Source organism: Trachymyrmex septentrionalis, unplaced genomic scaffold (assembly GCF_001594115.1).
Source record: "Trachymyrmex septentrionalis isolate Tsep2-gDNA-1 unplaced genomic scaffold, Tsep1.0 scaffold83, whole genome shotgun sequence".
Lineage (NCBI taxonomy): Eukaryota > Metazoa > Arthropoda > Insecta > Hymenoptera > Formicidae > Trachymyrmex > Trachymyrmex septentrionalis.
The window spans coordinates 511,538-525,510 of NW_017306018.1; the positions used below are offsets into that span (position 1 = coordinate 511,538).

Genomic DNA, 13,973 nt, shown 5'->3' on the forward strand with positions numbered 1-13,973 from the left:
GTGTGTGTGTGTGTGTGTGTGTGTGTGTGTGTGTGTGTGTGTGTGTGTACGTTGCAACCACCCGGTCCACGTACGTACGCGATTCTACGTGACCGCGTCGGCGGTGCCGACTAGCATAACATTATGGCGGTTGTAACTCATCGCGAGCCGCCGCGTTTGCGGAAAAATGGTAGCGGCGGTTGGAAAAATACGCCACGTGCATTTCCGAGCGGGCTCAATCGCTTGGAAAACTTCTATTTTACCGCGCTTCCGATTTATCGCGGGCACGTCGCGAGCCTTAGCGTGCTTTCCACTACGCGACGATGTTACGAGTGTATATTACTATCGCGTGATTTTATTTTATCCGAAGAACATAAATTGATTTTCGTAAAATTAAATATATAATATTTATTGAGAGAAAAATCAAAAATTATTTCTCCCAGAAATGTGCTAGCTGTAAACATAAGTATTTGCTTTTTTTTTGTATTTGATAATATCATATAAAGTGATATATTTATATATAATATGATTTGAGATTATTAAAGCGATCCGTTCGAGGCGATTAAGTGATTCAGATGTTTCATCAATGCGCATTAAAAGGCAGACACAAATGGAAAATTATAATATTTTGTTCAACGGTAACAGAATATTGAATAACATTGTCATGACGTACTTAACGCAACATAATAATTTTAATTAAAGCAATTGTTTGTTATAACATTGTACGAGATATTGCAACATGGGGAACGTCAATATACGAGCGCATGCCACCGGCCATTCCAATTACACAGTGAACGCACGCACACCATAAGGAAGTCTGATCAAAGGGCGAGAATGTTTGTTAATGATTACCCTGAATTTCCTCCGTAAATGCTATAGAAGCCGGAAATGCGAGTAGTAAGCCACTTACGATGCCGTTACATGCAACATAACGCTGAGCACTTCCGTTACAATGTACGCAATTCAAAATTTCAAAAATTGTTCCGTCAAGTTTTTGTTATTAATAAATAATTAATTATAAAGTAAGTTAAATTTTTATGTAAAAAAAGAAAGCAAAAAAATAAATTAAAGAACGATTTTTAAAAATATAATGATAAAATACTGTCTTTTCTTATATCAAAATTTAAATTTATCCATTAGTTTATGATTGTGTACAATATACACAATAAGTAGAATACACAAATATCGTTAACAACAATTATAAAGACAAGTAGGTAATGTAATGTGAAATAAAATATTAAAAGTATAGAGAAAGAGAAAAGTTAATTGAACAATCTTAAATTTTTCAAAATCCTTCGTTATCTAAATAATTTAATACATATTATGGAATATAATATAAAATATAATGTTAAAACAATAAAGAAAAGAATGATTATTTAAACAATTTTAAATAAATTTTTCTTAAAGCTCTTTTCATTATATAAATTATTTAATACAATTGGTAATGTAATATAAAGTTAAATATTAAAGCTATAGAGAAATAAGGAATTAGATAATCTATATATTATAATTAAGCAATCTGAAATAAAACTTCTTAAAGTTCTTCGGTATATAGATTATTTGAATCTTTTAAAAGATAATAATAGAATGCAGTATTGATTCCATATTTTCAAAACCGGAATTCGATCTTCATTAAGGATGTATTTGTCATATCTCAAAACAATAATATCATCAAAAATATAAATAGTTAAAGTTATACATTATTTTATTATTATTTCAGAGTATTTGTGAAAAATTCAAGCACAGTTGTCTCATTGGTTTAAGAATCATCTAACTTTTTTTTGGTTATCTTGATTTTTATATAAAATCGCGTTTTGTAATACTTAATTGCAAATTTGATAAAGAAATAATACTAAGATTAAATCAAATTTTAAACATATACTAAGATAACAATAATAAATGTTTGTGCAAAAATTTATTTGGATTCACTTACAAGGTTAAAAATTATTAACCTAATACTACAGTAAAATATGTCATTCTGCTACACAATAATGTTAAAAAACCAAACAATTTCTTGTTTTGTTTTTAGTTTCAGATCGTATTTACAGGTTAATATCATCAAAAATTTTTTAATGATATTGACTGAAATTAGCTATTTTTGGCTATTATTTGATTGATACTTTTTGAAATTAATATTGTGTAAACAGAACATCCTTAAATTTTATTCTTAAACATTTCACGTGTATATAAGTTATGAAAAAATTAGGAAAGTAAAATTTAGATCTTTTTCTTAATAAATAAAGATGTACGGTAAAAGGATAAATAAGTTTACTCCTCCGTTCATTTCCCATCATAGCTTCGTTCTAACCAACCGTGCGACGGATTTAATAGAGTCAGCCGCTGTTTTTATTTAAACATGGCTGGCATCGGTGCATTTAGCAGGCATGTTGACACGAAAAGGAAAGCGTGACTCGTTTCGGTAATCGTATTACATAAATGCGCATGCACACGCGGATGACGAAGGCACGAAGGATGCGTACGTAAGAAGCCGGCTCGAGTGCTCGATAAATCGCGTTCAAACGCCGGTGATATTTGCGTCCCGTTTACCTCCAGGAGTTTACCCAGAAATCGTTGGCGCGAACGAAGCGCAATTTCTGCAGACGAGGCTCGTAATAAGGGTGTAAACGATGAACCGACGACTAGCGTTGCGTCGACCACCTTAGCGATTCCACGAATGTGCGTGCGTCATGACTGTCGCGGCGGTAAAAAGTCTACGAAAAGATTTTGCTTGCTTTACATTTCGAGAAAGTCGCTTTTTAAAACGCATCTCTAGAAGTACAATCTCTACGTAATAGAAAAATAGGGAAGAAAACGTTATAAAGTACGTAAAAATCTCTTCACGAACTGAAAGTTTTAGGGAAGTAAATAGATAACAGTATTCTGTGTAATCGATTTCAAATAAATCTTATTTTAATTTAATTTGTAAAGCTTACGTTGCACAAATATCTGACATTGGAGGAAAATAATTTTAGTAACAAATTTCTTCCTCTCTCTCTCTCTCTCTCTCTCTCTCTCTCTTTCTTTCAAAATTAAATTCTCTCTTTTACAAAATTATTTTACAATTACAACATTTTTTTATCTTAAAGAAAACTTTCTTACATATTTTTCTTAAAATAAATTTTAAAATTACTTTAAACAATAGTTTAAACTGTCCAAATTCACGTTATAAAAATGTTATAATTCGAGTATTTATGTAAATTAAACATAAATCAAGCGAATCATTTCTTGTTCTTGAAACGTTACAAAAACATTTCTGAAATTAAAGTTGTAACATCCCTAACATCGAAGGCAAATTTTACAAATGTCGCAGAAACGTTGTAAATGTGACGTCGCATATGTAAGATAATTGACTTAGGGCATTTTTGGGTCCTAAGACATTACCAAAACATTTATACGACAAAAGGCAAATCGTCGTACGATTATAACGTAACGTTACATAAAAACGTTACACAATTTTGTTTAGCGGGTAGACAATGAGATTTGTACTCAATGTCATATTTTAAACACTATTCAACACCAACCAAAAATTAAATTCCAGATTTTTCTTTAATTTACAGATTAAAGAGAGATGTATTATACATAAAAATTAATGTAGCAACTTACAATACTAATAAAACTGATAATGTATTAACATTATAATTATTTAAAAATATCGCTAATAGCTAATAATGAATCCCTTAACACAACATTAAATCCCCTTTTCACAATTTATCTCCATTTGACAATATTAAATATTAAATCTCATAGAACCGTACATGTGAGAACACAATCAATAAAAAATAAATGTCTTTAACGGTATAAATTACATTTTATCTACTAGAATAGCTACAACTTACAACTTATTTACTAGATTGATATATGTATTCGATTGTTACGTCACGTTTGTTATGCAACTTATCAAGATACATGGATACTCTAGTATTATGTATAATTGGTTTCAAATTGTCTCTATTTTTCTGTAAGCTAGGATAACATCTCTGATAATAAAAAATTGCACACAAAAAATTCCAAGGACTGAATTCAGGCCACAATACTTTAGTAAAGTAGATACAAGTATTGGAAATCTAAAAGAAATTTAGATAAAATTTTGAAATGCATGGTTCTCTCTCTGTTTTGATTACAAGGAGATGGATTTAAATCATAAAAATTAAATAAGCTTTCTTACTTGCCACGTGAGGAAATCGCTAAGTCGAGTTTCTCCGGAAGTACGAATTAATAAATCTGGATATGGAGACTTGTAAGTGTACAAACAATCAGTAATCAAGTCTTCGTTAATATCTTCAGGTAAAATATCAGCATCCTTTACACCTTGTATTATATCCTTAATTGCATGAGTAATTTCATCCCTTGCTATAGCGATATTAAAAAATATAAAAATTGTATATGCATGTGTGTATGTGTGTATGCATATTTTTAAATTATATAAAATATTAACATTTATTTATATATACGTCACGAAACTTGTCCAGAGAGTACACTGACATATCTATGATCTTTTTAAATCGGTTTAGAGACTGTGTTCTGGAAGCATACTGTTAGCATTATTGCATCTTTCTATTTTAATTGCTTATGAGACATAAAACAGGATGATGCAATAGCGCTGATAGCCCACTTTCTAAACGCAGGCTTAATGTAATATATAAAATCAAGTGTAAACATAAATATAGAGTATTGTAATTATACTTACATGTATAAGCAACAGCAAAATTAATAAACATTCTATTATTTTCCCTAGTAATAATTATAACTTCAGCTATTAATTTACATATATCTTCTGGTATCAGGGATAAATTACCAATTACACGAAAGCATATTTCATTGTCTTTCAATTTTTTCCTGGAAATTGTTTATATAAATTTGTAATAACAAAATCTATATTGTGCTGCGATGTAATACCTGATTTAAAAAATTCTAAATATCACACGTACTTGTCTTTTAACAAAACCTTGAAGTTCTGCCTGGCGAGGTGCATAAGATTATCAACTTCTTCTTTGCTACGTTTAAAGTTTTCTATACTAAATGCATAAAGTGTGACTTCTACAATACCGAGATACATGCACCAATTTAACATCTCAATCATTTTATCGAACCTGTCGTAAATAAAATATAAGGTATGAGACAAATGGACAACCAGCCAGTGTGTCTGCAAATTCTCTTTAAGAATACATACCCTTTTGAGTGTCCCTCTGCTATCGTCAAGTTCTGTTTCTTCGCATAACGTCTGCTACCATCCATGATAAATGCCACGTGTTTAGGTATTTCGCCAGTCTTAATGACTTTTAAAACTAGGAATTGAAACCAGTTCAAAATGCGTTCCATTAGCCACGACATCATATTTTAAATTTCACATTCGGACATACAAAAATGTACAGTTTGCGATCGACTGACTCTCTTCAATGTTTCAAAAGTTTCTGTTACATTCACTATCTAATACTTATCGACAAACACAGTATATAAAGTATTCATTAACATGGTAAAGACGGTATCATCCCGGTAAAAAATTGTTTATGCATAAATATATATAAATATGTATAAACACACATAAATATTCATAAATGTATATATTTACATCTCTTATTTATATTCTTATAAGAATATTCTTACAAAGATTTATTTTTTTAAAAAAGGTAAAAAAAGGCGCTAAGCATACGTGATTCTCGAATAAATTTATTTTTTTTACTTAAACTTAATAGCATTCACAATGTTCATAATTTATACTCTATGACTCAACCGTACATATACACACACTAGATACAATACTTTAATTCTTATTGGAAATGCTTGTTATTTTTCTTATTTTTTTATATATTTATATTTTTTAATATGATTCTAATTTTGTTATTAATATGTTCTTATTTATGTTATTTTTCTAAGTATTACATTCTTATTTTTCTTATTTTACTATTATGTTATTATATCGACATCTAGCAGCGCTAAGTGTTTTTACATGAAAAATTTTTCTATTTAAGTTAAATTTTGTATTTTATACGGTTAATTCTTTAATTTTTTATGGTAATACTTAAATTAAGCAAGGTAACGCAATTTTGTGATAATGTTTTGTATAATATTTTGAAGGAGAATTAAATAATCACTACTTTAGTTGGAAGAGAAAATATCTTCAAATAAATTGTGATATAATAATTTCATTTAAGAGGAATTTAAACCATTAGGAACTTTAATTAGATATACGTATACTTAGGTTTCATTGTATAAAAATTAAAAATACTACCATTTTTAATTGATTAATTAAATGATAAAGATAGTATCACTTGGGTTTTAATTTTTATTTTGATAGTAGAATTTAACTTGGTGCCACAGTACAGTAATCTCGCAATTAATTAATCATATTGAAACCCATGAAATATTCGCATGTTTGAATATAAAAAGATGATGATAATTCTTCGGATTATAGAAAGTAGTCTCCTCCGGAAATTTATTTAAGTTGCCTTGCTTCATGAACATATCTTTTAATTGGAACTTCCTCATGACATAAAAACAATTTGATATGAAATAGATTACATGTGATTACAGTATAATACGATTTTATGTAACTATTATATAATCAAAATTATATACAACTATGGACTAAACTTGTCAATTTTTTTAAAATTTGGACACAATGATATAAATTATTTAGTTTAAAATTATGTTCACATTATGATAAATACTTAAGAGTCAACATTGTCAACAATATTAAAATTACATAAATAAAAGAAGAAACAATATCTGAAGTTTAGACATGTTTGATCCTCACAATTTAAAATAATTATAGAGAAAGTTCAAATGTAAAAAAATTATAATTCAAAAAGCCTTGCAACTAACAAATTCTGAGATGTACTGTTGAAAATAAAACGTTTGTGTAAAATTACATCATTTTTGACTGATTTTCTAAACCTACTTCGTCAGAAAGGTATTTGAATTTCTATTCAAGTCATCCTAAATGTCATAAAAAAGGAATAGTATATTTGACATGATAGATAGAATTTTATTACCCTCCATCAGAAGAATTTCTATCATAAGAATTTTGAAATTACAATGCGTGCTCTTTTGAATAATGGCTATTATTTTGGCCATTGGCATTTATTTTCGCTATTAGACATTATTTATGCTATTAGACAAAGATTAAAATTATATAGTTATTCTCAATCGAAAACAAGTCTCTTTAAAAATAACAATAAATTTTTTAAAACAATAAATTTCTTATTTGAAATAAGGGAGGATTATATACACTCGCGAATGTTCGAACGTTTCGGCTCGCGATTATTAACATCTCAGATTGATTGTGTTTTAATGTTTTATTAATTATGTCCGAATATTTTGGCGCACAGTCACATTTGAGATTAATTAAATTCATGAACCAAGAATATTATATTACTCGAAACATCCAATTTTGACCGATCCTAAGGCGCTCTCTGCTATATTATGTTAATAAATTTTTTACTATTCCGTACGTCAAATCGATTTCGGAAAGTTTTATACCGATTGCGATGAATACAAAAAATCTTAAAACAGCTTACTAATACTTTACCAAATTATATTTTTAAAAAATTTATACATAGAAGAAAAGATTGAATAAATTTTAATTCAATACAACTTTTTGGCAAAAAGGATTTGACTTCGAAAAGCTGACGCATGATTTTTCATCAAAACTGCTTGCATGCAAGTCCAATACAATGATTGGCGTTAAGTTTGAAGATCAAGCTTGACATCCTATACGAGGGCTTCCATTTTAAAACGTTTACGCTCAAAACTCACGAGAGTGTAATATTGAGAGCTGTCTGAGAGATTGATAACAGACTCGATTTCCAACTGCATTCAGATGAAAAAAGCCATTTCATAAATTTAATACCTTCCATGAAACCAACAGTTTCGTATTTTTATATGCGATGTGCATCGAAGGAATATTTGATTGACCGCAAATCGTTGCGTCACTCCGTGTAGGTGTATGGTACTTAATTCGCAAGATTTCAGGATAATCGGGATAATCTATACGCATTCATTCAAACATATCTCTTTTTTCTAAGCTTTATCATTGAATTCACATCCTCAACAATTAATCTTCTACGTATGCATTAACTATAACTTAAGGAGGTATAATTGATATTTAAAAATAATAAAGAAATTATGAAAAAGTTTATTATTTATTCTAGATCGATGTACTTTAAAAGTACAAAAAATTCAGCGACAGTTTACCATCTGAATGAAAAGTTATATATTATATTGCATGATTTGTACACACACAAGTAAATTTTTTAGAATGTTGCTCGTGATAAGAAATCTCTCACGAAGAAATTTTCAAGACAATAACATTAAAAAACGCTGTTCAACTGAAAACACAATAGTGCTTTGTAAGAGAGAACATCATTTCGCGGAAAACGTAACGTTTTACGAACGGATAGTTATAACCGATGATCGATGAGGGTAACGGACGCGCGCCTTATTTTCTTCCTCCTTCACTCTTTCTCCTTTCTCCCGTTTTGTTTCCTACTTCTTTGCCGCAACACTATTGCGGAAGTTGCCTTTGCCCAACAAACTCAACCAGGAAACTTTTGTCTCGCAGGCAACCGGGGCTTTACCGATATTGGTTTCTTGAACGTTATTTACCCTTTCCTCTGATCCCGGTCCCTCGCGCACCCCTTAAAACCTGCATCAAGCGGTACCGCTGGTTCATAATAAGGATTCGACGCACAGCGAGGCGTCGACTGATTCTACTAGATTCCAATGGCCGCTAAGCCCTATTGCTTCTGACTCGCTTATGTACATTTGTTCTATCATTTCCGCATATCTACTAATTTTCAGAAATATATAATAGTGTATAATTCAAAGCAATAGTAATTCTTATCAGAAAAAAATCAATTATTATAGATGTCCCAAAACTGACGATAAATATTTTAAAGACAGATTCATTGCGATATTTTAAGATGAAAAATCTAATACGAAAAGGCTATGATAATTTCCAAATCAGAAAAGTTTAAAAATTACGAATGATACAGAATTTCACGCGCTCTCGAAAATGACAAGGTAATCTGTAGTGTGAAGATATTGAATTTTGATATTATCAAAAACATGAAATTCGAAAAAGCACCTTCATCTTGGTCATCTTGCCATCCCTAAGCACGTAAAATTCTACCTATATAAAATATTTTCAAAATCTTCCTATTTAAAAACTATTATAGCCTCGTAATTAAATAATAAAATGTATCTTAATAATGTTTTGAAATGTTTGAAAGTAATAACGTATTATAAAAAATGCTGACTATTGTGATTGACATATTAGCGTTATGATATAACGACAAACTATTAAACAAATAATTTCATAAAAAATCATAAAAATTCGCCACCTAATAGCGGAGATATTAAGAGAGACCATTATATATCTATACTGCGATTATAATACTATCTTCTCCTCTATTATCATTATTATTATTGCATTATATGCAATATTATATTATAATAATGTCATATTGCTACTATTATTATAGCTGAGTTATTACAATGGAATCATCAATTTAAATACGGCATTTACCCCTTGACTCGAATTCTATGCCTCTGACTGTAAATGACGTATATACAAGACTTCCTTATAATTACTGTACAATATATTAATGGTATAATCTGAAGATTAATTGACTCTTCGAATTTTCATTTTCTTTCAGTTACTTGAATTTTGTCTGGAACAATTTGACATTAAGTTTAATTTACTTTATATTAATTACGATATTCTTGTTCTCTGTTAGTTTTATTTTAATTAAGTTGCGATCTCCTAATCACTTATCTCAGTTTTAATAGTGGAGTGATTGCACCCGACTAGTTCATTTTATCATAATCAAACTCTGATCAAATTTGCTTGTTTTATTTTGGTTTAATTAAGCTGTGTTGAAATAAACGTATGTTTCATTTTATCAATATACATTGAAATAATTAATTCAATTTATTTTAATTTGATGGTAATTTATTATATTTATTTTAATATTATAATTTCATTATTAATTAGCTATTTACTATTTGACTTTATCATGTATTTTGCGCTTAATTCATATTATCTATTTTATTTCATTTTATTCCATTTAACACTGTCCACTGATTTATTTTTACATTACCTCAATAAATTTATTTTAATGTGTAGATATTATATATTATTGTAACATTTTAATATATATTAAAAGATACTATCCCAGTGCAGAACATTCCAAGGACGTCCATTTTAAATCCAATTCACGTCCGTACCTCCATAGACATAAAATGGACATTCATGGAATGTTCGTTGTTGAAATTGAAATTGGATTCTATTTGGAACATACTATGGATGTCTAATTTATGTCTGCATTTTGACCTTTGTTTTTATATTTTTCTTTTATTATTTTTATTATTATTTACAATTTATTATATTAAATCTATTATTTTCAATATTTCTAATTTATTAAAATCTGCAGCTAATCCATATTATTTCACCATTTTAAATAATAAAGGAATTTAAAAAAATCCTGTTCTGCTAATCTAATTTGGCACGGCATAACCTGCGATTCGTCGTATAGATGAATCCCTAATAGATGAAGAACACGGTGAAAATACCTTTACATGGGAACATCAAACTTAAGGGGTTAGACCAAAGACGTAGAGAATGGACTGCGCGATCCGTATCTAAAATGTGGTCGACAATAATGAGAATGGGACCGTGAAAGACGGCCAATCTCTCTCTCATTCTCTCTCCCACTACACCGTTGAATGGAAAAAAGATAGAAATTAACAGTCTTCCACAGTCTTTCTTTTTTATTTTTATCGACCATTTTAACACATGGAGTGTCAAAATCGCGCAGTCCATTCTCTATGTTTTTGAGTTATCTTGATAAGATCTTGACAATTTAAAAATCAGATGTAACTTTGGGAATTTTTTGTGTAAAACTATGGAAGTAATGAAAACTTTATTTTGAAAGGCTTTTGTAATACAATTTTGGAGGAATAAAATCGTATATTTATTTCTTTAAACAAAATTATGCGACATTAGAGCCATTTATAATATTTTTTAAAAAACATATTTCAAAATTTGATTTTTGAAAATGGCGAATATTTGAAAAAAATAGCTTTGTTTTTAGTCAAAATCTTTTTTTTCAAATATTTATGATTTTTATATTAGGCAGATCCCTGTAACGCCAATTTGACAAAAGGACAGTCAGTAAAATGGCTTTAACATTGTTATTAATTAAGGTTTAAAAAAATAAACATACGACTTTATTTCTAAAATACTGTATTACAAAAGCCTTAAAATAAATATTTCATTACTTTTATTGTTTAAAAAAAAAAATTCCAAAAGCTACCTATAATTTTTAGGTTGTCAATGTGGTCTAACCCTTTAAGCATTAGAACATGTGCAGCAGAGCCAATAAACTAAAACAGTATTCATTTAGTTTTCATGTTTATTTATATTTTGTAAATGTTTCATTTTTGTAAATTCTATTATAAATACATTCGGAGTATAAACTGGATAATAGCATTTTTCAATAAATATTTGTTATTGCAAAATTTATTGAAATGTACTATTATCCGGTTTATCTACTAAATTTTTCAGTTCTTACAAAATACGCTTAGCCCATAATTGCAGCAAGCTATTCAATTGAAAAAGATGTCCAAGATCAATTCATAACAAGTCCATAATAGATCCATATAACTGGAACATTTTGAACATTCTATAGATGTACAAAGTTATAACAAATGTACATTCATTTATGTTCAACAAACCTTATTCCTACAGACATCCTAATGTCCAGAAGCGGATATCTAATGGACGTACAGTAAAAGTTCTTATGCTATCTGGGTAGCAGCTCAATTATCATATTAAGCTTCTCTTTATATTTCCATTATAATGAAATCAATTCATAATAAAAAAGAAACGATCAGTAAAAGTCAATATAATATACCTTCTCTACTACAAGATACGAAGATATAAAGTATCATACATTTCCGAGATTTATTAACAAGAAAATTTCCATGCTGTCGATTTTAACGAGTATCGAGACTTTTGCCTCGCGTCTGAGTGATCAACAAGGTCGAACTATATACTTTTATCCTATTATTTTTATCCGAGCACTCTTCTCCGAGAGCACGTCTCTCAAACGTATTTTCCTCGACGTGATCGTGATTGGATCATTACCTCTCTTAATTGGAAAATCAGATCGCGCAAACTATTCGGTAAGATAAAAAAAAGTAGCCAACTAATTGCCTTCCTTCGCAATATTGCATAATTGCCGTGAATGTCTGGAATTAAACGGGCGTTTGATTTATTCATTGATTTCGTTGCTTCTACAATTTTCGACGAATTCGCGGCTGCATTCCGCCCTCACCACGATTAATCTCGCTCAACGTGCGCATCCCGCAGTCGCATTTCATTAAGCGTTTTCTCCAAACGAAAGTCGTTATGCACCTCAATTCACCCCGCTGGCACGGCAATCGATTCACGCAAATTTGATTCCCAGACTAACAAAATATTCCTGCTTTCGTGAAATGCATTTCGACATTTATCGTCTTTTGTTTGAAATTTGTATTAAAAAACACTTTAATAACTTTTAAATAGTTTCATAAAGAATAAAGAGATATATTTATATATATTTTTTTGTTAAAACAAATAATTATAATAATGTCATTTTTAGAAATATGTTGAAAGAATCTTTCAATTTAATCTAAATATTAATATTAATAATGAAACATTAAAAAAAAAGGTAAAGTGGTTTAGATTTTTTATCTTTAAGATCATAATTAATGTATATTATCCGAGTGTTATTAATTGTCAATAAGAGTAAGCCATTCTAATGCAAATATTTATGATAAATTAATCGAATTTAGAATAAATTAATCGAAAGGACAAAAGTATGTTTTAGCTTCATAAAATTTTGTCTAAATTTATATTTTTCTCACAATCCCTTTTTCAAATATTTTGACTGTCTTGCATAACAAAATTCTCCAGAACACAGTTTTATTGCAAATCTATCTTCGCATGTCTTTCCTCATTCTACGATGGAAACAGTCTCAGAGGCAGCAAGAAACATCACACCGCCTCGAGGCTGACGGCTGACTCCGCGTCAATGATGCACCCCCCAGAAGGTTCGAGCAGAATTCGAGCAGGAGTGTGCTAGAGAGATGCAGATAAGAGACTGTTCGTGTGTATGAAAGAGAGAGAGAGAGAGAGAGAGAGAGAGAGAGAGAAGTTGCAAATATTACAACTCGAGTGAAAAAGCTGCGACGAGTAGACGCAAGGAGTAGAACGATGCGAGGGCTTATACGATCCGAGAGCTCAGTCGACGAGCTCTTCTCCGCGATGGCGTGAAATTCCGAGGCGGTCTCGTGAACGCGGCTATTCTGTCGCGACGCTGGACGACTCCGGTGCGCATATGAAACGTCATTCCATGTGATTAACGGCCACGAAATTAATTTTGCGCCGCACGACGCCGAACATGCTTTAAGCGTCATCGTTCGAGGAAGAATGCACCAACTATTTTGAGCCGGTACGGTCGATTACACCAAACGGGCAAATTTTGATATAAAATAAAATAATAACGACACAGCTAAAAATTAAGATAAAAAAGACATTGAATATTTTTATCATTGCAATTAAAATAAGGGAACAAATTTCGAAGTCAAGCTCTCTGTAACATCAAAAAAATTTATACGCCCGCTAATCCACCGATTATTGAGATATATAATAACTCAAAACGTTTATAGAACTATAATTGCATGGCCGCCACGATTCCCCATTCTTAATTCTTTAGATTTTTATCTGTGGGGGCACTGAAAATCCTCAGTTTATGAAGTTCCAATCATTAATGAAGATGTCCTAAGCCAACGCATCTTTGATGCTTATAACACGATTCGCAATTGTCTTGGGATCTTTGAAAAAGTGCGACAATCCATGATCTAGCCTATCCAAGCGTGTATTAAATTAAATAGGAGACACTTTGAACATTTGTTATAATTAAAAATTGAAAATAAATAACATTAAATAA

At 30.0% G+C, this 13,973-nt stretch overlaps 1 protein-coding gene across 1 annotated transcript in view; it reads right to left on the bottom strand.

Moving 5' to 3' along the window:
• Positions 1–5,406, bottom strand: part of LOC108755122 (ditrans,polycis-undecaprenyl-diphosphate synthase ((2E,6E)-farnesyl-diphosphate specific)-like) — a 7,106-nt gene extending 1,700 nt beyond the window's left edge. Inside the window, 7 exon segments of the mRNA XM_018497946.1 lie at positions 2,527–2,627; positions 2,630–2,690; positions 4,014–4,043; positions 4,145–4,329; positions 4,667–4,815; positions 4,908–5,069; positions 5,150–5,406. Coding sequence (XP_018353448.1) covers positions 2,527–2,627; positions 2,630–2,690; positions 4,014–4,043; positions 4,145–4,329; positions 4,667–4,815; positions 4,908–5,069; positions 5,150–5,313 — 852 coding nt within the window. The 5' untranslated portion in view covers positions 5,314–5,406.
• Positions 5,407–13,973: the final 8,567 nt, after the last annotated feature.